Source organism: Schistocerca serialis, chromosome 3 (assembly GCF_023864345.2).
Source record: "Schistocerca serialis cubense isolate TAMUIC-IGC-003099 chromosome 3, iqSchSeri2.2, whole genome shotgun sequence".
Classification (NCBI taxonomy): domain Eukaryota; kingdom Metazoa; phylum Arthropoda; class Insecta; order Orthoptera; family Acrididae; genus Schistocerca; species Schistocerca serialis.
Window position 1 is genome coordinate 58,904,794 of NC_064640.1, and position 27,210 is coordinate 58,932,003.

Below are 27,210 nucleotides of genomic sequence, written 5' to 3' on the forward strand. Positions count from 1 at the left end.
AGCAGTCATCGGTAACCACGTGAAGATGGCAACAACTCTGGTGAAATATCAAAAACCAATGACACGTTGTGGGTGGACCCATCAGAATTCTAAAAATAGAATTTCAGTTAGGTGCAAGATAGACTCTTAATCAAAGTTTGAATCCTTCATTTTTTACTGAAGCATATTTGGAATTGTACATAGTAAGTGACCATCTAACTGGTTGATACGTCCTCCAAGATAGCATCAGTTTAATATTGGTGCGTGGGGTTAAATATTATTACTGGATTTCTCTTTGTTTGTAAGTTTAATTCATTAAAACGTTGAAGACTTTTTGGCATGGTGTTCAAATTGGTGAATAAACTTGCTGTGCTTTGAAGCTCTTGTTGATGTGTGTTTTAAATTTGGGATTTTTGAAATCAAGTTTCTGCGAAATACAATATGTTCGTTTTTTCTACGCTTGACCCAAACATTTTGTCACCTATGTTACTTCAGTGGGCCTCATTGTAGATCTGTAAAGATATTATACAAAGTCCATGGTTGATTTTCTATTTTAGGCCTAAACCAGGCATGGAAGGGTCTGGATAAGGCCTTAATCCTGCATTGGATGTCAAATGGAGCTGAGAATCATAGCTATTTCTCATTCATGAAGTTTTTTTTTAATTGTACTTGCTTTCTGTCATTGTGGAGGATTTGAATTCTTGTGTATGGTTTATATAAAGTGTATGCTCTAGCATCATATTAATATTTGTTACTCTCATATCCAGGAAGGCATGTTGTTCGTTCCCTTCCTCCCTGAACTGCGTACTGCTGTTAATGCTGTCCTCGTGCTGGACAAAGCGTTCAAAACTGTATTACTTTTAGGCCATATACAAAAGCAATGATGGTGTATAAATGAAACTGCTAGAGTTCTGGGTAGCTATAGAATAAGTTTGTTAGTCAACAACAAAAATTGGAAACCTTAGGCACCTCTCCTAAATAGAGGGTGTCAATAATTAAAGTTACAGTTTCAGAATACTGTAGAAGGAGAACCACTGCTGAGAGTGTCATCAGATTTGAACAGCATATTATTGACACAGGGAACAAAAGATGATTAATGAAAATTTACCAATAAATGGCACTGTAAGCATCTGAACGTAAATGAGGCTGACTACAAATGACACATGAATCACAGTAGGCTGGGTATTGTTAAAATTGCACATTACATCATCCTTACTGTTCAGTGCATGACTGCACATATTTGGCAGTCAACAGCTGTGACTCTGTTGGTTAGGTAAGGCCCATCCATCACAGCAAGGTCATACCACATTGGATGGGAAAAATCTGTTTTAAATTGTTGTTAGGCCAAAAACCACATAAAAAGCAAAATGTCATCAGTTTCCTCTTGTTGTGAGACTGGTGCAAGACCTGTTCAATACACTGTCCACTGTTTTCTCCCACAAGTTGAAATACCAAGCGAGGTGGCGCAGTGGTTAGCACACTGGACTCGCATTCGGGAGGACAACAGTTCAATCCCGTCTCCGACCATCCTGATTTAGATTTTCCGTGATCTCCCTAAATCGTTTCAGGCAAATGCCGGGATGGTTCCTTTGAAAGGGCACGGCCGATTTCCTTCCCAATCCTTCCCTAACCCGAGCTTGCGCTCCGTCTCTAATGACCTTGTTGTTGATGGGACGTTAAACACTAACCACCACCACCAGGTTGAAATCGAGGAACTACATGTTCCTCAACAGATAAGTGATCTCAGCGGCCATGTCCAGAATGCATTGTGCAGTCTGTGGTTAAAGTTCAGCTATGTTCGTAATTGGAGGAGTGAACACAACATCTTTCAGAAAGCCCCACAGCCAGAAGTAACTCGGATTAAGACCAGGTGCCTTGGATGGCCAGACTTAAGGTAAATGATGCCTGATAATGCTAACATTTTCAAAATGCCCCTGCAGCAACCACTTCACTGGTTGTACAGTGTGAGGAGTAGTGCTGTCTTGCAGAAAAATCATCCTACCCACACATCCATGCTGCTGAAGGGTTTGAATGATGTTGGTGTGTAGAAGGCTGTCATGGTGTTTACCAGTGAAGGTACAGATAACAAGACCCGCGGGACTCAGCTCCTCGAAAAAATAGGGCCTGTGATAAACGGTGCCATCAACCACCATCACGTAGTTATCTTCACAGAATGAAGTAGTATTGGCTGATGTGTATGCGCAGCAAGAAATGTAGAGGATAGGGAATAAGATGAGAGCACATATTTGGGCTCCTGTATCTTGATACGAAATTCAAGGAAGCGAGGGCACATGTTTTAAAAGAGCATGCTGAAAAGTAATACTTCTGAATTGTTTGTGTGAAAATTCATAAAGATTTTAAATAAATAAACATTATTAGCAGTCTACATCGTTATTCTTCATGTCTGTAAATTTATTTCTCAACAAAGTCACCCTGGTAAAGAGCACATTTCTCCCAATGATAGAGCAGTTTAATACCCTCACTGTAGAATTCTTGACTTTGTTGACAGAGCCATAACCTCAACTTTGCTTGCACTACTTCATTACTGTTGAAGTGAAGTCGTCAAATTTGTAATTCAGATTTTGGAAACAGATGATGAAAATTGGTTGGGGCCAAGTTGGGACTTTAGGCCTGTATTACACTATCAAATTTCTTTGTCAAAGATTTGATCAAAGATGTGATCAAATATTCCGTCAAATATATTTGACAAAGATCTTTGATGTAGCGCTAGAAGGGGTATTACACTGTCATCAAATTTTTTGTCAAAGTTCAAGATGGCTGACAACAACTTGTTATTAACCGCAGCAGTTGCACGTACTGCAATTGCATTGTGTGCACATGCGGAAAAGAAGTGGGGGGAAGAAAAAAGAACCATACATACGAGGTTGACACTCTTAAATTCCTGGGATTACAACTTGATAATAAATTCAGTTGGGAGGAGCACACCACAGAACTGCAGAAACGCCTTAACAAATCTGTATTTGCAATTTGAGTGTTAGCAGACATAGGCAACATAAAAATGAAAAAGGCTTGCGTACTTTGCCTGCTTTCATTCCATAATGTCATATAGTATAATATTTTGGGGTAAATCTTCAAGTCAAACAAGAGTTTTCAGAGTCCAAAAGCGTGTAATACGTATTATTTGTGGAGTAAATTCACGGACGTCCTGCAGAAACCTTTTCAAAGAACTGGGTATACTAACTACTGCCTCTCAGTATATTTACTCCTTAATGAAATTTGTCCTAAATAATATATCTCTTTTTACAACAAACAACTCCGTTCATACATACAATACCAGGAACAAAAATGATCTGCACAAGGACTTAAAAGCACTTACTTTACTTCAAAAAGGGGTCCACTACTCAGGAACACTCATCTTCAATAATTTGCCAGCAAACATAAAAAGTTTAGTTACAAATAAAGATCAGTTGAAAAGGAGCCTGAAAGTCTTATTAGTGGCCAACTCCTTCTACTCCATTGACGAAATTTTTAATAGAAACATATGATGTATTGTATTTATTCATACTATTAGTATTGTATTTATTCATACTATTAGTATTGTTATTTCAAATTAAAACAAAATTGACATGTTCCACATCCACGAGGATCTCCTCAGCATGGATCTATGCAATGAAAAGCTAATCTAATCTGGGTGAAGTCGTGGGTTTTACGACGACATGATAAAAACATTCAACAGAACTTGTTACGTGAGCCTACAGTGGAAGGCGTCAAGTCCTACATGAATTACTTACGAATGGATGAGCGTACATTTCTGTATGTGCTCAGTGAAGTGTATCCTCATATCACAAAGCACAGTATTCACTTAAGAACTGCTACATCTTCAGAAGACAGGCTCACTGTAACACTCCAATTCCTTGCTACAGGAGAGGGTTATGTTAGGTCAGGTTAGGTCTCCAATCTTCTCAATCTTTTTTGTATTCAGGGTGCCTCGCATTGTAAAGCGCCTCATCAGCTTCACACATCTCTATTAATTTTGTAGTTGTCGGCACACACCAATTGTATTTACCGGCAATGTTTATAAAAACACTTCAGACGACAGAACGCTGCAGCGATGCTAGCGCTCCATGTGGTAACATATCACATTGCAGTGAACAGAAGACAAGCGATTTCTTTGATCAAATCTACAGCGAGGCCCTAGATTTGATCAAATATTGGACGACATTTGACAAAGTTCCTATTACACCATCAAATATCTTTGACAAAGATTTTTGATAAAAAAGAAATTTGATAGTGTAATACCAGCCTTAGGGAGGGTGATTGACAACAGTGAACCCAAAGCATCAGATTGTTGCAGATGTCTCAGTACTCTTGTGTGGTCTTGCATTATCATGCTGATGGAGCTGTGCTCCATGTGTGGATGAATTCAAAATGTGATTACAGCATGCTGTTCCTACTTTCTGCATCTACATCAATACTCCGCAAGCTGCCATACAGTGCATAGTGGAGGGCACCCTGTACCACTACTACTCATTTCCTTTCCTGTTCCACTCGCAAATAAAGAGATGGAAAAACAGCTGTCTATATACCTCCATATGAGCCCTAATTTCTTGTATCTTATCTTCGTGGTCCAAATGCGCTGTGTATGTTGGAGGCAGTAGAATCATTAAGCAGTCAGCTACAAATGCCAGTTCCCTTAATTTTCTCAATAGTGTTTCTTGAAAATAACATCATCTTCCCTCTAGGGACTGCCATTTGAATTCCCAAAGCATCTGTGTAACACTTAAGTGTTGTTCGAACCTACCAGTAACAAATGTAGCAGCCCACCTCTGAATTGCTTCAACAATGTCTTCCTTCAGTCTGAACTGGTACAAATCGCAAACACTCGACAGTACTCAAGAATAGGTTGCACCATATTATATATGTGGTCGCCTTTACAGGTGAACCACTCTTTCCTAAAATTCTCCTTATAAACTGAAGCCAACCATTCATCTTCCCTTTCCACAGTTCTCACATGCTCATTCCATCTTGTATTGCTTTGCAATGTTACGCCCAGATATTTAAATGATTTTACTGTGTCAAGCAGGACACTAATAATACTGTAACCTAACGTTACAGGCTTGTTCTTTCTACTCATCCGCATTAACTTAAGTTTTTCCACATTTAGGGCTAGCCACCATTCATCATGCCAACTGGAAATTTTGTCTAAGTTGTCTTGTATTTTCCTAAAGTCGCTCAACTTTGACACTTTACTGTACACCACAGCAGCAGCAGCATCAGACAACTGCAGATAGCTGCTCACCCTGGCTGTCGAGTCATTTATGTATATAGAGAACAACAGCCGTCCTCTCACACTTCCCTCAGGCACTCATGACGATACCCTTGTCGCTGATGAACATTCGCTATCGAGGTGAATATACTGGTTTCTATTACTTATCAAGTCTTCGAGCAACTCGCATATCTGTGAACCTATTCCATATGCTTGGACCTTCATTAACAGCCTGCAATGGGGCACCCTGTCAAGTGCTTTCTGGGAATCCAAAAATATGGAATTTGCCAGTTGCCCTTCATCCGTAGTTTGCAGCATGAGAGAAGGGCAAGCTGCACTGACAGTTGAGACCCACCGTCATGTTACATGCTACAATTAGGCGCCCTCTTGTGGCAAAAGGCTGTAAATATGTAGACGTGAAGAATAAAGGTGTAGAATGTTCATGACATGACATTTGTTTTATTTAAAATATTTTAAGAGTTTTCACATAAAAAATTCAGAGGCATTACTTTTCAGCATGCCCTTGTACTTGCATTACTCTTTCTTGTTGTTTGATAGTGGGCTTGTGCTGCACTAATAATAGTCACGAAAGTTTTACAATGTGTGACTTTGGATCAAGAAATCTAAACCTATTTAGGCATGAGTTTAGATGTGAACAAACCAGCATTGTACCTAAGAGTTTGGACCCCTGTTTCAGGCTTTCTGTAGGTTTTGAACTGTTACTATCAAGAGATCTTGCAATGGAAGAAAGAGGAGAGGTGAAGAGTTCTGTAATGCTGTTCTCACACAAGGGTTAGCAGCAGGCTAGTGCTTAGAAAAGACGTGTGTGTGTGTGTGTGTGTGTGTGTGTGTGTGTGTGTGTGTGTGTGTGTGTGTGTGTGTGTGTGTGTGTGTGTGCAGACTGCTGTATTCTGCAGCATACTCAGGCCTAGACCTGGGGCGGGGGTCAGAAATAGTTTTGAGAATTTGAAACTCTTGGTATACCTCCTACTACTCAATATCTGTAATCTGTTGTTTCCTCCATACTGATACTGAATGGATACTTCTGTCTGGCAGGGCAGGATGTGAATTTGATTTGCAAAGTTCTTTATTTCGAGCAGATGTGGGGCAGCAAGATCCCTTTCCTGCTCATTACTGAATATGCCAGTGCCTCTACCTTCTTAGGATTACACAGGGGTTTGGAATAAATATCAGGTGTGTGGGGGGGGAGGGGGGGGAGGGGAGAGTCGCACCACCAGACATTTCTTGGATCTATAGGCACCTGCAGTTCACTGACAGATTAAAGTGAGGAAATTTAAATATTCATACCAAGCACATTCTTAGCCAGGAGACAGATGTAAAAAATGCTAACAGTTTGAAAGTAACATTTCTTTCCATAGTCACAGTCCTTCTTTTTTGTTACTTTACCGAAATATCACTACGTAATCTATTATGTCACTGAATTGTGCTCTGTCCTTTCTGTCTCTGTTTTCCTTCCGCATTCATCTCTCCTACTGCCCCCCTCTGCCTCACACACTTCCACTCAGTCATCATTCACTGCCCCCCCCCCCCCCAACCCCATGGTAGTTGTTCACCTCTCCCTCCGCCCCCTGTTGCAGTCATTCACTGGTCCCTCCCTCCTCTGCTCCTCTGCCTGTAGCAGTCATTCATTGCCCCCCTCCCTGCCTCTGCCCCCCCCCCCCCCACTGCTGCAGTCATTCACTGTCCCCTCCCTGCCTCTCCCCCCACTGGTGCAGTCATTCACTGCCAACTCCCTGCCTCTCCCCCCACTGGTGCAGTCATTCACTGCCAACTCCCTGCCTCTCCCCCCACTGGTGCAGTCATTCACTGCCAACTCCCTGCCTCTCCCCCCACTGGTGCAGTCATTCACTGCCAACTCCCTGCCTCTCCCCCCACTGCCACAGTCGTTCACTGCCCCCTCCCTGCCCCCCCCCCCTCCACTGCCGCAATCTTTCACAGCCCCCTCTCTCTCCCACCTGTCGCAGTCATTCGCTGCCCCCCTTCCTCCCTCCACCCTAGTCGCAGCCATTCAACTGTCGCCCCCTCCTCCCTTTATCACGGTTGTTAACTGTTGCCTCCCCACACAATCCCTACATTGTCGTAATTCACTGCCCCCCCCCCCCCCCCAAATTCTCATCACACTCATTCATTCTGCCCCCCATACCCACATTCCTTCCTACCTCTCATTCCAAAATTTGATAAATAAATGTTATCCATTATTTCTGATTAAGCCTGAATATTATTGTTTCAGTTTCGTGTCTACCTGCATGGGATTTTTGTACTCAAACTGTGTGTTTTATGTTTTCAGTGACCTCACTGCACAACTCAAAGGCATTTGTGTTTCCGGCCTTTGGGAAAGGCGCTCTCCGCAGTGAGTAAACTATTTTATTTCTCTATTTGGCTTCATTGTTACCTTCGGTAACAAAAACATTCTTGTCTTAGAGAAATAAGTCAGCTCCAAAGTTCAGTACTATGCTTGCTCCATATATTGTAGTCAAATTATCTGTAAGTTCTCACATTGGCAAAAGTGAGTGTGTGAGTGTGTGTGTGTGTGTGTGTGTGTGTGTTGAGAATATTCTATGCAATAGCTTGCATGTCCTGATTACACGTGATATTGCCAGTAGCACCCTAAAAACATAGCTTCGAGGTTACGTCTGTGATAATTCTTGAATACATAGGGCAGGCTGTTTTAGCTATAGTGGCCATCCACAGGCAGTTGGATGCCTGCAGGTAACAGGACAAACCATTGATGCAAGGGCAGTCGGGCAGCAGGGCTGTAGAATATGTAACCATACTCCCCAGGCTTGCGCTCGTGGACGAGGGTGGCAAAGTGGTTTGCGCATACACAGAACACATAAGGCTGCCTGGTGGATGAGAATCAGATGAACCGTGTGTAGAAAACTATTTGTGCTGTGTTCTGCGCAGAAGAGGAATTTTGCTCAGAATTGCTATCCAGAAGTGAAATAATGAATGCTGTCTGTCTATGTGAAATAAAACAAAAATGGCACTGGCGGGCCTTTCAAACGTATTCTGTGGTGAGCTCATTGCAAGAGTGTGTGTTATCCACCAGAGACATTAACAAACTTCCGTATAACTCCAGTGACTGTGCACACTGATAAAGAACATCAGCCAGTCATTTTGATTAAATCACCTGCATAATAACTTCTTACCATACAGAAGTCTATAGTACTCAGTCTTGATACATTAACATAAAAAAACAGAACACCTTGAATGATTAGAGATACGATGTCCGTATTCACAGGGCATGTACATTAGTATGTTCTGCAGAAATGATTAGCATTTGAACCGTGTTGGCATGAGGGTTCCAGGTCAACATTGGTATTGTAGTGTAACACCACCTAATGCTAAAATGTGCCTCTGGCTCTCGTTGTTGCTATAAACTGAAGGTAATGGATCAGTGTCGCTAGAGCAGACGTACAGGATACCTTGTAGATGTATGCGCAAACCATACCATCAAATAAGTGAAGGGCGCATTGTTAGCATGAGAGAATGTGATGCAGCTATCCAGGAAATTGCTGCTTGTGTGTGATAGTGTTTCAGTATTGCAATGTGTGTGTGTGTGTGTGTGTGTGTGTGTGTGTGTGTGTGTGTGTGTGTGTTTGTGTGTGTGTGTGTGTGTGTGTGTGCAGAATGGTTCATGGAAGACGGTAGAACATGACGAGATGGGTTGCGTCGCACCACTCAGATCAACCCCAGGGAAGATAGACAACTCATCTGAATGGCATTGCAGGGCAGATCTGCATTCTCCTTGGCTCTGGCAAAACAATGTAATACATCTTGCGCTATCTGGTGTGACAGTCTGTCACCGTTTATAACGGGATACGTTACATGTGTGTCATCCACTTCTCCAGCTATCTTTGACGTACGTGCAGAAACATGCTAGATGGCAATGGTGTAAGGATCAATGTCACTGGGGACAGGAATGGCATCAGATAGTGTTTTTGGACGACTCCAAGTTCTGGATGAAAAGGGAAGCTGCCTGGTAGAATTCTGCATAGAGTTTAGTTAAATCATAGCAGACACTTGCTTTATGAAGCATGAAAGAATGTTGTGTGCATGGAAGGAAAAAAACCCTGAGACAACGAAGTTTTTGATAGGTGACATAATGGCAAGATAGAGATTTCAAAATCAGATCTGAAAGTGCAAAACATTTCCAGGAGCAACTGTAGACCCTAACTGTAATTTTATGGTTATGAACTGCAAATTAAAATTGAAGAAATTGCAGAAAAACAGGAAATTAATGAGATGAGACCAGGACAAGTAAAAGAACCAGAGGTCGCTGAGAGTTTCAGAAGTAGTATTAGTCAATGAGTCACTGACACAAGGAAAAGGAATGCCATAGAGAACAAACGAGTAGATTTGAGAGATGACAAAGTGAAGGCAACAGAAGGTCAAATAGACAAAAATGATGGGTTCTAGTAGAAATCCTTGTGTGTCGCACAAGGTACTGAATTTAATTGGTGAAAGGAGAAAACATAAATGCAGCAAATGAAGCAGGCATAAAAGAGTACATGCATCTTAATTAGATTGACAGAAAGTGTAAAATGGCTAATCAGGAATGGCCAGAGGAAAAAAATGCAAGCCTGTAGAAATGTGCATGACTGTGGGGAAATATAGATGCTACCTATGGGAAAAATAAAGAAACCTTTGGAGAAAAGTGAAGCAAGTCAATGAGTGTTACAATATTAAATGGCAAGCCAGTACCAAGCCAAGAAGGGGAGGATGAAAGGTGTAAGAAACATACAGAAGGACTATACTAAAGAAACAAACACGAAGAAAATTTTGGAAAGGAAAGAGGTAGTCGATGAAGAGGAGATGAATGATATACTATCAGATTAATTTGGCATAGTGCTGAAAGACCTAAGTCAAAACATGGCAGCTGGAGAAGAAGATATTCCCTCAGAATTACTGAGATCATTGCGAGAAACCCAAACTGCAGCTGTAAGAGTCGGAGGATGTGAAGGAAAAAAAAAAGGGGGGGGGGCAGTAGTTTCAGAAGGGTGTAAGGTAGAAATCCAGCCTATTCATGATGTTATTCAATATGTTCATTGAGTGAGCAGCAAAGGAACTGAAGGACAAATGTGGAAAGGAAATTAATGTTCAGCAATAAGATATAATAACTTTGAAGGTTGTCAGTTACAATGTAATTCCATTATAGATGGCAAAGGAATTGGGAGAACGGTTAACAGAACGGATAGCCTTGGAAAGGCGCTATAAGCTGAAACATCAACAAAGTGCAGTGGAATTAAATGAGGTAATTTTGAAGGAAGTAAATCAGGGAATATGAGGTAAAAAGTAGTAGATAAGATTTATTATTTGAGCAGCAAAACAAATGATAAGTTGTTGTTCATCACTGTCTGCTAACTATGGTCATTGGTGAGAGAACACTTCTAAATCATCAGCGGGTATGGAGTTTGAATGAGAACAAGTGGTCAGTGTTAACGAATGCAATTTCTAACTTCATGAATTTGAAATCTGTGTAGGTCATAACCACTAAAGTGATGGATGTGTGGAAGATAGGGGGCTGAAGATAGCCTGACAATTCACAAACCTGGTAATATACCAAGAGTATACAGGGTGTCTCAAAATAGAGTTGGTATTTGTTGTGTCATAATAAAATAGAGGTTGAAGTCCATTGACAAAATCTTTAATTATAATTGAAATATACAGTTTAGGAATTAACTTCTTCAAAATATTGTCATTTAAATACAATTCAGCATGCCTAGGCCACTGATTTAAATGATGAACAAAATTTTACATGGCGACTCAGCATGTAGACACTGGGATGGCTGCCACTTCACTATGGATATTTTGTTTCAGATGCTCGAGAGGATCAGGTTACTGACATACGCTTTAGATATGAGATATCCTCATAAGAAAGAAAATCCATAGAGCTCAAGTTTGGGGGGGGGGGGGGCTGGGGGGGGGGGAGCGGGAGCAGCAATGTATGTCACCCCTCCTGGAGATCAATTTGCTAGGGAAAATTTCACAAACTTCCAGTCTAGATCCATTGGGCGTGTTTCTTGTGGCTCTGTCTTGCTGAAACCATGTTCTTTGGTAATAACCAGTACAGTTTTGCAATTCAAGCACCAAAAAGTCATTTAACTTCGTCACATAACTTTCTGAATTCACTGAGACTGCATGACTGCTCTTGTTCTTGAAAAAGTCAGGATGATTATTCCTCAAGCCAATGTCACAGCCCATACAGTAACTTTTGACCGATGAAGGGATTTCTCATGCTTCTGTTTAGATTCGTTGCACTCTAGCAGCAGCAATTTTGCTTATTGACGTGACAATTCAGATGAAAATGTAGCTCGTCAGGAAACATGATGATGATGATGATGATAAATAAAGGGCACTCAGTCACATCAACAATAAACTACAGCCTATGCCTGGCATCCTGAGACTTTGGATTATGTAAGGGTGCAATTTAAGGTCTTTGTGCAGAATTCATTGCAATGATGATTTACGCAAATTTAAAGAATGCACTCGCTTACAAATGGAGGGCTTAGGATCGTCACAGACAGACTGATTTACACTCTCCATGGATTTGCCCATTCTTGGTGACCTTGGTCACCCAGATTTCGGTTTGGCCAGTTCTGAACAATCTCCTCAAACATTTGATCCATTTCGGGATGAGGGGAGCACTTAAGTGTGTCATTTACAGTGTGCAATCCACAATCGCTGCAAAAATTCTTCTGTGCTACAGTCACTGTGTCAACGTTTCTTTGAAACTGTCGTACACAGAATGCACAGCCTGCTCCTGAGAAGCACTTGTGTCAGCTGGATTCTTAAAGGGCAAACAAGTAATGAATGTATGCCCCACACTGTGCCGATTTGTTGTGTGTGCACAGAGAGCTGTTCAGATATAAACTTTCTTTTGAGACAACCTGTATTAGTATATAGGATCACACACATTGTGTACATATCATGGTTTCTAACTTCCTAAGTTAAGTTAGTGGCGTGTGTGCTCATACCGCTCATTGTTGTCTACTGTGCATTCAGTCTGTGTGCGTGTATTGCATTCTGTAGGATTCACCTTAATTCACACACACAACCCCTGTAGAGGTGGTGGCTAGAAGAGGCTTGCCATAGCTTCTGCCACATTTTAAGAGCTGACTGAAATGTGGCCAATGTCACTCAAAGTGGGATTCCCAAGTTAAGACATTACTGACAATGACAACCCTTGCAATTCACAGAGCATGCACTTCATCAGGGCTCTGGGGATCATTTTCTGCCATGTCTTTCCTTATGGCACCCAGCTTCCTCTCACTCTGCTCATTGGAGGCAAAAGATGCCATGTTCGTTGAAGGAGTGAACTACTACCCCTCTCTATGTGGAAGCCATAGTCTGAACTGTGACACCTCATCGGCTGTATCACAGAAATCCTCCAGGTCATTCCATGTCAAGTCATCCAGGCCATGACATCCATTATCTAGTTGTGAACTGAGATTTTGTGTACTGATTTTGTATCTAAAATCATGAACTTTCACCAATTTTTAGTGCTTTATATACATTCTCTTGGTAGCAATTGTTGAAAGTTTTATGTAATGCGTTACATCAAAACAAACTGTAAAAATTTGGGAATTGGGTGCAGTTTTTAAACAAAAAACGGTATGCTGACAGTTTTTCCCTGAATATCCTCATGGACATCTAGTTTCTGAAAACTAGAAAAAATATTTTGGACAATTGCCCCCCCCCCCCCCTCTCTCTCTCTCTCTCTCTCTCTCTCTCTCTCTCTCTCTCTCTCTGGAAAACATAGAAAAAATTAGAAAGAGATCTACAAATAATAAAGTCTCATCACACACAAAATCAGTTTTGAGAAATGAATGGCACTGGGGAAAATATATATATGGAGAGAAATACAATTACTACCCAAGAGACATTAACAACATCAGTACACATAACAATATCCATTAACAACATCAGTACACATAACAATATCCAGATTGAACAAATATTGCAATATATGAAACAAAACTACACATTATAAAATAGAGGGCAACTTGTACATTATATGACATATGAACACTTTCTTACCTCTGTCATAACCAAATTAACTCAATGTAAAAATACATAGCATTCTGTTCATAATGTTTAAGCATTTTGTCAAAAGCCAATGTTGTCAACACCGCACAAAATGCTGGCGCTGCAATCTGAATTAAAGTTGATTCGTAATTACACACGTGACAAGACACTTTGATGCTTAGATAATATTTTTTGTATGAGAACAACTTTTCTTCCACCAACTTCGAGGACTCTTTGCTCAGATAATAAATACGGCCTATTGCTGTGGTGATATCAACTTCACATAGAATACAAAGAAACATCATTATCAGACCAATAGAAGGATGGGGATGGTCCATGAGGATGCATGAACCTTACTGTAACATCTCCTCCTTCACCTTCTCAGCAATTCCCAAATCCCAGAAGAGTCATATGCACATGCAACGTAGCAATTGGGCTTCACAGTGCATTCTTGCATTAGTGGTGGAAGTGCATCTGAGAAATCATGCATGATACTAAAATCCGTATCACAGCTCAGACTTTTTGCTCCAACTTTGGTTGATGATATTGGTACAATGTGATGCATAGATCGTGTTCCAGGAATTGTTTTTGCACTTGTGAAGTGCTGACAAAGATGTCAGACTTGTACCATTTCATCTTTTGAAACAAAGAGAACTGAAATGCCTTGTTCTCACGACAGAATTCAAATACCTGTGAAGCTGTAAGTATTTGATCTTTATAAACTCTTTGCGAACTTGTTTTCATGACAAGTCCTTTAACAGTGCCACCAATACCATCACAGGGAGATTTGTCATGGCTGGTAGCAAAAAAGGACCAGCTGCACTTTATGTTGAAGTCATGTTCATGGTAGCAAATATTTCTGAAATTCTTTCAATTTTTATATCAGTGAATTATTGAACATATGCAGGATGAATTTCTGGAAATTCACACGTAAAAAAAAAAAAAAAAAAAAAAAAAAAAAAAAAAAAAAAGTTTTCTGAGTCTGGAAAAAAAAAATCAATACAGTTTTCTGAGTCTGGTACATCAAGGCAACATAATGTTCTAGATCATCAGAAACAGTACAAATACTTTTTGCATGCAACTGTTTGTCCTTTTTGTAATATATATGGACAGTGTGAAGAGTGCAGCTGCCATTGTTCCAATCGTACCCCTGTACTTCATCTTGAACAAAAAAAAATTGAAATTTTCACCAAAATCCATTAAAATTAACTCTGATCCTGCATCAAGTGTTTCCATCCTAATTTTCAGATAATCAGCTTGTGATTGAGAAATAAAAGTCTGTGGACTAAGTTTTTCAATTTTCGTAGTTAGTGTGTCACAGAATTCTGATAGAGAAGTGACACAGAATTCTGATAGAGAAGTGGTTCGAACACTTAGTCATTCTATTATTAGTTGATACCCATTGACTGTACTGAACCGTCTCATCAGTATCATAGTCTTCTACTTCATTATCTAAGTGAGTTTGAAGCAATGAACTGGTGGGGCATTTTTCACATACATGAAGCATACCGGCTCTGTTATTTATATCATATTTATTATTTTAATTAAATCTTGGTATGTTTCTTTAATAGAAATGGAATTTAGAAGAAATTTAATGTTTTGTTGGTAAATGCACGCACATGCGGTGTGTGTTCCTGATGATCCTGCACGTATACACTGTTTTGGTCTAAGAGAAGCAAATTTTGTCTTCAGGATACCTTTTTTTTTTTTTATAGAGGAATACAGTTCAGTTAAATTCCTTAAAACAAGACGCTTTTGTTCATAGGTATTTTTGCTGGTGCTCACTTTGTCTTTTTTCCCAGGTATTATTCTTGTGTTTTCATCATCTAAATGTTGCTGTTTTGGTCTTCAGTCCTGAGACTGGTTTGATGCAGCTCTCCATGCTACTCTATCCTACGCAAGCTTCTTCATCTCCCAGTGCCTACTGTAACCCACATCCTTCTGAATCTGCTTGGTGTATTCATCTCTTGGTCTCCCTCTACGATTTTTACCCTCCTTGCTGCCCTCCAGTACTAAATTGGTGATCCCTTGATGCCTCAGAATATGTCCTACCAATCGATCCCTTCTTCTAGTCAAGTTGTGCCACAAACTCCTCTTCTCCCCAATCCTATTCAATACCTCCTCATTAGTTATGTGATCTACCCATCTAATCTTCAGCATTCTTCTGTAGCACCACATTTCAAAAGCTTCTATTCTCTTCTTGTCTAAACTATTTATCATCCATGTTTCACTTCCATACATCGCTACACTCCATACAAATACTTTCAGAAACGACTTCCTGACACTTAAATCTATACTCGATGTTAACAAATTTCTCTTCTTCAGAAACGCTTTCCTTGCCATTGCCAGTCTACATTTTATATCCTCTCTACTTCGACCATCATCAGTTATTTTGCTCCCCAAATAGCAAAACTCCTTTACTACTTTAAGTGTCTCATTTCCTATTCTAATTCCCTCAGCATCACCCGACTTAATTCGACTACATTATATTATCCTTGTTTTGCTTTTGTTGATGTTCATCTTATATCCTCCTTTCAAGACACTGTCCATTCCGTTCAACTGCTCTTCCAAGTCCTTTACTGTCTCTGACAGAATTACAATGTCATCGGCGAACCTCAAAGTTTTTATTTCTTCTCGATGGATTTTAATACCTACTCTGAATTTTTCTTTTGTTTCCTTCACTGCCTGCTTAATATACAGATTAAATAACATCGGGGAGAGGCTACAACCCTGCCTCACTCCCTTCCCAGCCACTGCTTCCCTTTCATGTCCCTCATGCCATTTGGTTTCTATACAAATTGTAAATAGACTTTTGCTCCCTGTATTTTACCCCTGCCACCTTCAGAATTTGAAAGAGAGTATTCCAGTCAACATTGTCGAAAGCTTTCTCTAAGTCTAAAAATGCTAGAAACGTAGATTTGCCTTTCCTTAATCTAGCTTCTAAGATAAGTCGTAGGGTCAGTGTTGCCTCACGTGCTCCAATATTTCTCCGGAATCCAAACTGATCTTCCCCGAGGTCGACTTCTACTAGTTTTTCCATTCGTCTGTAAAGAATTCGTGTTAGTATTTTGCAGCCGTGACTTATTAAACTGATAGTTCGATAATTTTCACATCTGTCAACACCTGCTTTCTATGGGATTGGAATTATTATATTATTCTTGAAGTCTGAGGGTATTTCGCCTGTCTCGTACATCTTGCTCACCAGATGGAAGATTTTTGTCAGGACTGGCTCTCCCAAGGCTGTCAGTAGTTTTAATGGAATGTTGTCTACTCCCGGGGCCTTGTTTCAACTTAGGTCTTTCAGTGCTCTGTCAGACTTTTCACGCAGTATTGTATCTCCCATTTCATCTTCATCTACATCCTCTTCCATTTCCATAATATTGTCCTCAAGTACATCGCCCTTGTATAGACCCTCTATATACTCCTTCCACCTTTCTGCTTTTGCTTCTTTGCTTAGAACTGGGTTTCCATATGAGCTCTTGATATTCATACAAGTGGTTCTCTTTTCTCCAAAGGTCTCTTTAATTTTCCTGTAGGCAGTATCTATCTTACCCCTAGTGAGGTAAGCCTCTACATCCTTACATTTGTCCTCTAGCCTTCCCTTCTTAGCCATTTTGCACTTCCTGTCGATCTCATTTTTGAGACGTTTGTATTCATTTTTGCCACGTTTGTATTCATTTTTGCCTGCTTCATTTACTGCATTTTTATATTTTCTCCTTTCATCAATTAAATTCAATATTTCTTCTGTTCCCAAGGATTTCTACTAGCCCTCGTCTTTTTACCTACTTGATCCTCTGCTGCCTTCACTACTTCATCCCTCAAAGCTACCCATTCTTCTTCTGCTGTATTTCTTTCCCCCATTATTGTCAATTGTTCCCTTATGCTCTCCCTCAAACTCTGTACAACCTGTGGTTTAGTCAGTTTATCCAGGTCCCATCTCCTTGAATTCCCACCTTTTTGCAGTTTCTTCAATTTTAATCTACAGTTCATAACCAATAGATTGTGGTCAGAGTCCACATCTGCCCCTGGAAATGTCTTACAATTTAAAATCTGGTTCCTAAATCTCTATCTTACCATTATATAATCTATCTGAAACCTGTCAGTATCTCCAGGCTGCTTCCATGTATACAACCTTCTTTCATGATTCTTGAACCAAGTGTTAGCTCTGATTAAGTTATACTTTGTGCAAAATTCTACCAGGCGGCTTCCTCTTTCATTTCTTAGCCCCAGTCCATATTCACCTACTACGTTTCCTGCTCGCCCTTTTCCTATTACCGAATTCCAGTCACCCATGACTATTAAATTTTCGTCTCCCTTCACTATCTGAATAATTTCTTTTATTTCAGCATACATTTCTTCAATTTCTTCGTCATCTGCAGAGCTAGTTGGCATATAAACCTGTACTACTGTAGTAGGCGTGGGCTCCGTGTCTATCTTGGCCACAATAATGCATTCACTATGCTGTTTGTAGTAGCTTACCCTCATTCCTATTTTTTTTATTCATTATTAAACCTACTCCTGCATTACCCCTATTTGACTTTGTATTTATAACCCTGCATTCGCCTGACCAAAAGTCTTGTTCCTCCTGCCACCGAACTTCACTAATTCCCACTATATCATCCAAATAAAAACTCTTTACTTTTTGCACTGTATCATGAGGCAATGTCTCTCCCTCTTTTCTGCTCAGCCATCAGTAAAATACCCTTTTCCATTAAAAGAGCTCTTGCTTGTCATAACAAATATACAGAAACCTGAAATTTGGAACTGACTTTCTGTCGAGACCAAGTTGGCGGCACAAGACTAAGTAACTGATTTTTTTTTTTTCACGATTATTTGCTTTTTCAATTTTCTGTTTAATTTTGTCCATGAGTTCATCATGATGTTTTGCCTTTTATTCCAGTTCTGTTAAATCACTGTCAGGGATAGTGCTTGCATCAGCAGCCAGCACAACTTGATATGTATGTGAAATTTTAGAGCCCCAGCTGCTGACTGCAATTTTCATTTGGCTGCTGCATTCCAACTATGCCGAGCAACTGAATGCAGCTTTGCAAAAGATACTTCTAAGCTAGTTAAGCTAGTATTGAGCACAGATTTTTCAGGAGTCTGCACCTTCACATTACTGTCCTTTATATAGTCTGGTGATGAGTCATCACTTGCTTGTTTTTCATTAATAAGTTTGATACAGGTTGGGCACATTTTCTCTCCAGGAATAACACTAGAGCCTCTCGTTTTGAAGGTCTTTGCCTTTTCTAAACTAATTTCATGCAATCCAGATGAAACAGATCATCTATGGTGCTTGAAGGGATCACAGCAAATTTTTTTATGTAGAGAGAATCTGCGCAGGTACCTGTCTTTGTGCTTAATACACACACATGAAAGATCTAAATCACAGTATGAATGACTTTTGCTTTGCCACAATAAAAGTTCTTGTTTATTACTGGTCAGTTCATTCACACAGTCAGGACATTGTCACATATCTTGCAGATACTGTCCAAGAAAACACTGCCTACTTGTACTTTCCATACTGCTTCAGTCATAAAACTAACATTTGTCATTAATAATTCAAAAGATGATTAGTGTAACCAAAAAGTAATTAAATAATGAAAAATCATTCCATCCCAGTGTTTCATTACAAATACATTTCAGATTATTATTGTGACATTAGGGGACTGATTTTTGTTTTGGAATGAATAGTTAAAAATTGCAACAGTTGTATTTCCAACCAATAATTGACTCTGGGCACAACTCAGTACAAGAGCTCAGAACTACATGCTCAGTGAACACAACTCAAAACAAAGGAACTGGATGAAACAATACATGTAGTGGCAATAAAACAGTGTTCTCAGGTATGATTTTTTTCCCCTAGGGAAATTCATTGTAGCCAGCTCCAGCAATTCAGTGGTGACACGGTAGTCATGAATTAGCAACTTCAGTATTTCTTTTACAGTATAGTTGTTTTTCACACTTCACATTATTTCTACAAACTGATTCTTTTTATGTGACATAATGGAATATTTTAATAATATTGTAAATTTTTCAAAGGTATCTATGAGGGGGCAATATTTTAAAAAATTATAATGTTCATGCATGGATTTTGTTTAAAAGAAATTATTTACAATTTTGTCTGAGATGTAGATGATGGGTATTCACTACAAGAAGCATGACCATAAAGATATAAACCTTCCTCTTTTTTTTAAAAAAAAAAAAAAAAAATCAGGTTTCCACTGCAAAAACTGTAGAAAGTATTGCATTTTTAAATTATAAAGGAGCTCGTCTATGAAAGCCTGAATTCCTGAATCTATACAACTTCTTTTTATCATAAGTGAAAAAGTAATTGACCTGCAACATTTACATTCTGGAAATGTGAATATTACAAGGTAAACCTCCACTACCCAAAATTTCAAGGATTTGCGTGACGATGGGTGTCATTTCCTAAAATTCCTGAATGTTTTCACGTGGAATGGCCCTTCCTGAACGGTTTAGCATAATATGGGAAGTAGCAGAAATCATATTTTAATTCCCCTGATTAAGCCTGGAAACGACTGCACATGCCAAAGTAGCTATTGCAGCTGGTGCCTCAGATCCATTGCTCTTCGAAATGACTTCCATGAGCTCTAGTCTGCCATTGTTCCATTGCTTCAATTGCAATATACAGTCCAAAATGCATTCATTTAGAGTCATCATTTAATTGCTGCATTCTTTGATTCACAGAAATTTTTAAGAGACTAGTTGGTATTACTATCTGGACTCCAAATGAGGATTTCAGTACAGCTTACTAGTGTTCATGTACAGCAGTTTCTCTCTTTGGCTGTATGCATTTTAATTGGAGTAACCCTCGTTGTTGTTGTTGTGGTCTTCAGTCCTGAGACTGGTTTGATGCAGCTCTCCATGCTACTCTATCCTGTGCAAGTTTTTTCATCTCCCAGTACCTACTGCAACCTACATCCTTCTGAATCTGCTTAGTGTATTCATCTCTTGGTCTCCCTCTACGATTTTTACCCTCCACGCTGCCCTCCAATACTAAATTGGTGATCCCTTGATGCCTCAGAACATGTCCTACCAACCGATCCCTTCTTCTGGTCAAGTTATGCCACAAACTTCTCTTCTCCCCAATCCTATTCAATACTTCCTCATTAGTTATGTGATCTACCCATCTAATCTTCAGCATTCTTCTGTAGCACCACATTTCGAAAGCTTCTATTCTCTTCTTGTCCAAACTATTTATCGTCCATGTTTCACTTCCATACATGGCTACACTCCATACGAATACTTTCAGAAATGACTTCCTGACACTTAAATCAATACTGGATGTTAACAAATTTCTCTTCTTCAGAGACGCTTTCCTCAGAACCCAAAATATACAAGAAAAATGAGTACATCAGGGATTTATTCTGAGATTCACTACTTACGCTATTACAATCAGTGGCATTGTCCCACTGTATAGGCATACAGCCTCTGTTACTGTATGTAGACAGTTTCTATAAACACTACAATTCTGCTTCAGTTGGCACTATTACATGTCATCTAAAAGGCACAAGACTTAGACTGGAAGAATTTGTTTAATTTCTCGCCTCCTGAAATCCTGTTGTGCATTTCTGCAGGCTTAAGACTGTACATCCCCATCCTGAACTCTACTTAGGTAATAAATTGTTAGTGTTACTGCTTTTTGGTCTTCTGTTTGGTAAAGAGATGATAGGCTACCACACACTTGTTGGCTGAAGACCAACTGTACAGTAAACTTGATGCTGTCTGGTTCCTCCATGATACTACCAAGGCATATGAGCACATTGTTCTCCTACTGCTTTTTAATTGATTAATCATATCCAAAGTAGAGCTGTAGTGTTCATAGAAATGGTCTGCATATAGTGACTTGAGGCCATATGCATCTGCAGTGGGCATAATGCTGTTGATTGTAATAGCATAAAAAATGACTCTCAGAACAAATCTCTGACAAACTCATTTTTCTTGTGTAAGTTACAGATGCTTATTTATGTTGGTGTTAGGCCTGTTCAATCCCATTCACAGCATTAGTTGGAGGCTGCTGACTGGATTGTTCTGCACTACAATGTCAGCAATCTTCTAATGTGGATTGGTATTGGCTCACTTAGAGTTTGGCAATGACAGTTGTTCATCAACAATGCAGTAATGAGACCATCCATGTCACCTGCTTCCATTCCATATTCAGCAATGTAGACTTGAGACCGAGCTGGTGTGCCAGCTGGATACTATTCCAAGTTTCAAGAAACAGACCTCCCACTTCTTCCTCTAGACTGCCTATACAGGCTGGTCAGAAAGACACCCAAAAGTTTTTAAGAATGTTGCAGGGGAGATTTTGCTGAGAAGTAATTGTTAAGAAAAAATATTATATTTTGCACCGTTTCAGAGTTATTTAGCAATCAAGTTAGCCAATCAGGTCATCAAGTGTTATTGCCAAACACGTTTTTTTGTTTCATTTCCCCAAAACAAACAAACATAGCTTTTGCTCAAGCAGCTTAAATGTGTCACTTTTGAAAAAGGCACATTGTAACTGATAATGAGCATTTCAACAAATGGTAACTTAACAGACCCAGTGCAGTGCATTACTGCATTTTTGGCCGTGCAAGTGCTTGAATTTGCATGCTCAGTGATCTGATTGGCTGACTTCAATGCTAAACAATTCTGAAACGGATCAAATTTTTTTTCTTAACAGTTATCCCTCAGCACAATCTCCCCTGCAACACCCTTACAAGCTTTTCAGACTGTTTCTGTCGATACTGTCTACATTGCCTGTCAAAACTAGTGAACCACCCAGAAGGGGAGAAGGTAATGAAACCAGACATTACAGTATGAGAGAGTATGTAATATCATTTCAGTGATTACAAATGTGAGTCAAATATACAAAGAATTTGGCACAATGAGCCCACTTATCAGTACGACGTTGAATTTCCTGTAGCTTGCAAGCATATGCACTGACTGATTGGGAAGGGTGTCCTCTCCTAAGGCAAGCTGACCCACAACCGTTGTAAATATCCTGGATACTGGCACTGGGATGGAGTTGACATGAAAACTGTTCCCAACCATTTTCTGTCGAGGACAGATCTGGTGATGCTTTGAGCCATGGGATTACCTCGGAATCGTACAGATGGGTTCACAGACACATGTGTCGTGTGGATGATCACTGTCTGTTGAAAAATGACACCGTAATACTGTTGCGCGAGAGGTTAACACACAAGGGCGCACAATGTCTATGATGTTGTGTCATCAGAATTCCTTCAATCACCATAAACTGTGAGCTGAAGTCGTACCCGACGGTTCCCCAAACCGTGACACTAGGAGTAACACTGCTCTGCCTTTCCAAACCAATAGAAAACTGGATCTTCCACCAAGTTGCCACCACACTTGTCAATGATGGTCATTCAGGATAGAGCAGAACCACAATTCATCACTGAACACAGTGCAGTGCCACTCATCAGCAGTTCATGCTTCCCAATCATGGCACCATCCCAAAGGCAGCTTTTTGTGTTGTGTTGTGTAAATGGCAGCCAGTGCATGGAACTATAATTCCCTAGTCCAGCTGTTGCTTGTTTTGAAACAATGGTGGTGGATGACACAGTGTCGCAGGGAGTCAATTATTTCTCAGGTGCCCGGTGCAGATGTGAAGGGGGTTATAATGTGCTTGGTGCACAGTATGGAAGTCGTGCCCATGTGGTGGTCCAATGTTGTCGACAGGAACCTTGATCGTGAGTATGCTTGACCTCACATTCCCATGCAGTCCAACATGGTGCCACTGCCTTATCTAAATGCCCCACAAAGCTGAATGTTGGACAAATCAACCAGCTAGCCAAATGGAGACCCACATATCCATCAGTGATCACTCAATACTGGACACTGTTCATTTCCTTTATATATACCCCACCATGCTCTGTAACAACCTTAAACATGAACTACACTAATGCACTCTGGTGAAAGTTCTAGTTACGTGAGAGATTTAAAACTCTTAATCATTTACATACCCTCAAGTGATGTGTACATATACAAAGTTACATTGACGTCTATGACTGACTTCTGGGTGCTTTACTTTCTTTTGTCAATCAGGTAGCTTCTTAAGGTGTTGTTCATTCTGAGAGGTTGTGACCGCTTTTATGAACTTACCATTCTGTCATTTGCCAAAAACATCATTTTGACATCTGGAATTGTTCACAAAATAAAATGGGTGTTTCATCTTACCCTGTATGTTCCACAGTTACAGCAGCTGCTGTCTGAACGGTGCACCATGTTCCATCTCGTTCAGATAGCAACATCTGTTTATACAAACTATTAGTCAAAATTTTGTAGACTATGTTTTGAAAACACACAGCAGGCTTTTGGTTGATCACAGTCAATGTTACTACTTTATTGCATACATGTTTCTTGAGAAAATGAGCTTTTACTGCCAGAAAGAGAATCATGTTTGATTTGGTCCATTAATTCAAGTAAGGAAAATTGGCTTTCTTTCATCATCACTGTTTTCAAGAATAATATATGCATCTTTTATTATTGTTACAATTTCACCACCAAATGGATAATGTGATTTGTTTGTCTCAGCTTTTAGGCGTTTGTGAAATTTTCTTGTACACTGATTATGATACTGACTGTAAGTATTCACCAAGTCACTTATTGGTGAAATGGTTCTATTACAGTGCATTCAAAGTAGTGACCACATTTTTCTTTTTAGAACAGTTTAATTTTTATAACTCTAACCTGATACACAAAATTTTGTATTTCCCTGCGGAAGCCATATAAGAAGTAGTGGCTTTTTGAAACTGAAAGATGTTTCACGAGAATGAGTTGTCGACCATTATCAGCTCACTTGAGATGGGCAGCTATCACTTTTCCACATAAGTGTGATGTTTCTACCTTTTTGTATGCTTCCTTTTTTTTTTTTTTTTTTTTTTTTTTTTTTTTTTAAAAAGGTAAATGTACTCGCATCCTTCTGTTCTTGCGTGATTCAGAAAAAGTTGTCCAGTATCAGTTTCCCCCACTGTGGTCACCCTTTCCATTCCATTGTTCAATATTTCACAACAGAGCACACGTTCAGACTTGATGAAGACTTAGATGCTTAGAACTCCAGAACAAAGCTGAAATACCGTGGCTGCCAGCCATACGTATGGAAGGCAGATATGTGGGGAATCCGCAACATTAGAGGAGTGAATGGCAGTGAAAGGGGTGGAGTCTTGCCATTGTCGTCAGAAGGTGAAAGCAATGTACGATAAGACAACTTGCTTTGCCTTAAATATTTGTTTGTCGGAAAAGTTACATTACATTACATTCAAACTTGTTCCATAGATCATGAATAAGACATTTCATAAAGACATGGAATGTGTCAGCTGAACATAAGTTTCCTTTACTCAGTATAATTTTTTGTACTGCCGCATATCAAAAAATTTGTCTATTGAGTAGGAGGAGTTGTCATTCAGAAACTATTTTGTTTTTGAATGCTGGTTGGATATTGTCAGAATTTTAATGCTATTTGGTAGATGACCAAAGATTTTTGTGGCAGCATAATTCACTCCTTTCTGTGCCAAAGTTGGATTTAACCCAAAATAGTGAAGATAATCCTTTCTTCTAGTGTTGTAGCTATGCACTCTGCTGTTATTTTTGAATTGGGGTGGGTCATTAATAACAAATTTCATATGTTAATATATGTATTGCAAATGTACTGCGAATGTCCCAAGTTTCTTAAATAAATGTCTGCAAGGTGGTCTTGGGAAGACTGCTTCTATTATTCCGATTACACGCTTTAGTGCAATGACTATTTTTTTCTGTTAATGACAAATAACTCCACAATATAATGCCATATGAAAGCTGTGAATGAAAATGGGCATAGTAGGCTAATTTATTGATATGTTTATCACCAAAATTTGCAATAACTCTTAATAGTGTAAGTAGCTGAACATGAACGTTTCAGCAGATCATTAATGTGTTTCTTCCAGTTCAGTTTCTTACAATGCATACACCCAGAAATTTTGAATATTCTGCCTGGGTAACAGACTCCTGTTCAAAGTGTGTGTGTGTGTGTGTGTGTGTGTGTGTGTGTGTGTGTGTGTGTGTGTGTGTGTGTGTGTGTGTGTGTTTTTTAATCAATGGTGTTATGCCATTTACTGTACAGAACTGTATATACTGTTTTTTTTTTTTCCAAAATTTAGAGAGAGTCCATTTGCAGAGAACAACTTAATAATTTTCTGCAAGACATTATTTACAATTTCCTCATCTAATTCTTGTTTGTTGGGTGTTATTGCTATACTTGTATCATCAGCAGAAAGAACTAGTTTTGCATCATCATGAATATAGAGTGGAAAGTCTATAAGAACAATAAGGGACGCAAGACTGAACCCTGTGGCACACCGTTTCGATATCTTCCCAGATGGAGAAGTGTGCTCATTTCTGCAGACTATCTTTACTGTTAATTTCAACCTTCTGCATTCTTCCAGTTGAATATGAATTGAAGCAGTTGTACACCGTCCCACTCATATCACAATACTTCAGCTTGTCTACAAGAATTTCGTGATTCGCACAGTCAAAAGCCTTTGAGAGATCACTGAATATCCCAATGGGTAATGTTCAGTTATTCAGAGCATTTAATATTTGATCAGTGAAAGCATATATAGCATTTTCTGTTGAAAAGCCTTTCTGAAAAGGAAATTGATATTTTGTTAGTACTTCATTTTTACAAATATGTGAAGCTACTTTTGAATTGATTACTTTTTCAAGAATTTTGGATAAAGCTGTCAGATGTGAGATTGGGCGATAATTGTTAGCATCAGTCCTATCCCCTTTTTTATGCAATGGTTTAACAATAGAATATTTCAGTGTATCCAGAAAAATGCTCTGTTTCAGTGAGCTGCTACATATGTAGCTGGGAATCCTACTTACCTGTTGGGAACAAGCTTTTAGTACTTGGTCAGGAATGCAATCAGTTCCATACAAGCTTGCTTGAATTTCAGTTTTATCAAATTGCATAGTTATTTCCTCTTCCTTATACAGCCTTTGCATTTTCTAATGAACTGTTGGATCTCATTTTCTCTGCAGCACGTAAAAAGTGATTATTAAAAATATTTTCTACTTCAGATGTTTTGTTAACAATCTTTTCATTGAGTTCAATAGAAAGAGGTTAATAACTTTTACTAAATTTAATTAATTTAATTTTTTTACTAGTTGGTGTTCACTGATAGGTGCACATTTTTTTGTTACAAGCCAAAACCTGATTTTGTTTTTCTTTCTTTTAGTTTTTTCTCATTTTTCTGATGCCGTACCTCATATTTTTAAAGATAACAAATTTGTGTTCAGCACCTTGAATAACATCAAGAAGGAAAATCAAAAGAACTCTCCCAAACTCATCCAGCAAGGTTCGACTTTTGAGTACCAACTGGCAGAACCATACCAAATGATGAAACTATAACTACTGCAATAGAGGAGGAGGAGGAGGATTCCAGCATAATAATTAAGCACTCCTTACTGAATAAGTGTTTGCAGAATTAGCTTATTTTAAATGTAAACAAAGCAAATGTCAAAAATAGTCTTAAAAATAAAATCTTTATTGCATTCACTTAAATACTGTAGCTAAACTGACGCATTTGGAGATGGTTGTAAAAACTGTGTGCTTCCACAGAAACACTTGAGCTCTAATATAGGAAGCCATATATTACTAACCATGTTTAGCTACACAATTTTAAAATTAGTTGATCTTATTCCAGAAGAAAGAAATTGTCACAAAAATACAGTATATTACATGAGTAATATAATTTAACTTCAGTCAACATAATATTAGCTGCCAACAAGTATTGTTTCTTTATTTAGATAAAAAGCTACTCATTTATCCTGGTGTTGTGACGATGTGATAAAGTTTGAGTCCTTATTGCGAATTCAAGGGATCAGGTCCTGTACAACATTCGTACATGCTTTAATGTGTGAATTTAGGACATGATTATGCAACAACA

The 27,210-nt window shown here is 39.2% G+C and overlaps 1 protein-coding gene across 3 annotated transcripts in view; it reads left to right on the top strand.

The window, feature by feature from the left end:
* The window catches only part of LOC126469710 (mucin-5AC-like), a 193,775-nt gene that overhangs the window by 156,396 nt on the left and 10,169 nt on the right, over nucleotides 1–27,210 (top strand). For 2 of the 3 annotated variants that reach the window (XM_050096896.1, XM_050096895.1), the window contains exon 8: nucleotides 7,538–7,577. In XM_050096896.1, coding sequence (XP_049952853.1) covers nucleotides 7,538–7,577 — 40 coding nt within the window. Of the gene's footprint in view, nucleotides 1–7,514; nucleotides 7,578–27,210 lie in introns of all 3 variants that reach the window. The other variant, XR_007586049.1, reaches the window with a different exon arrangement.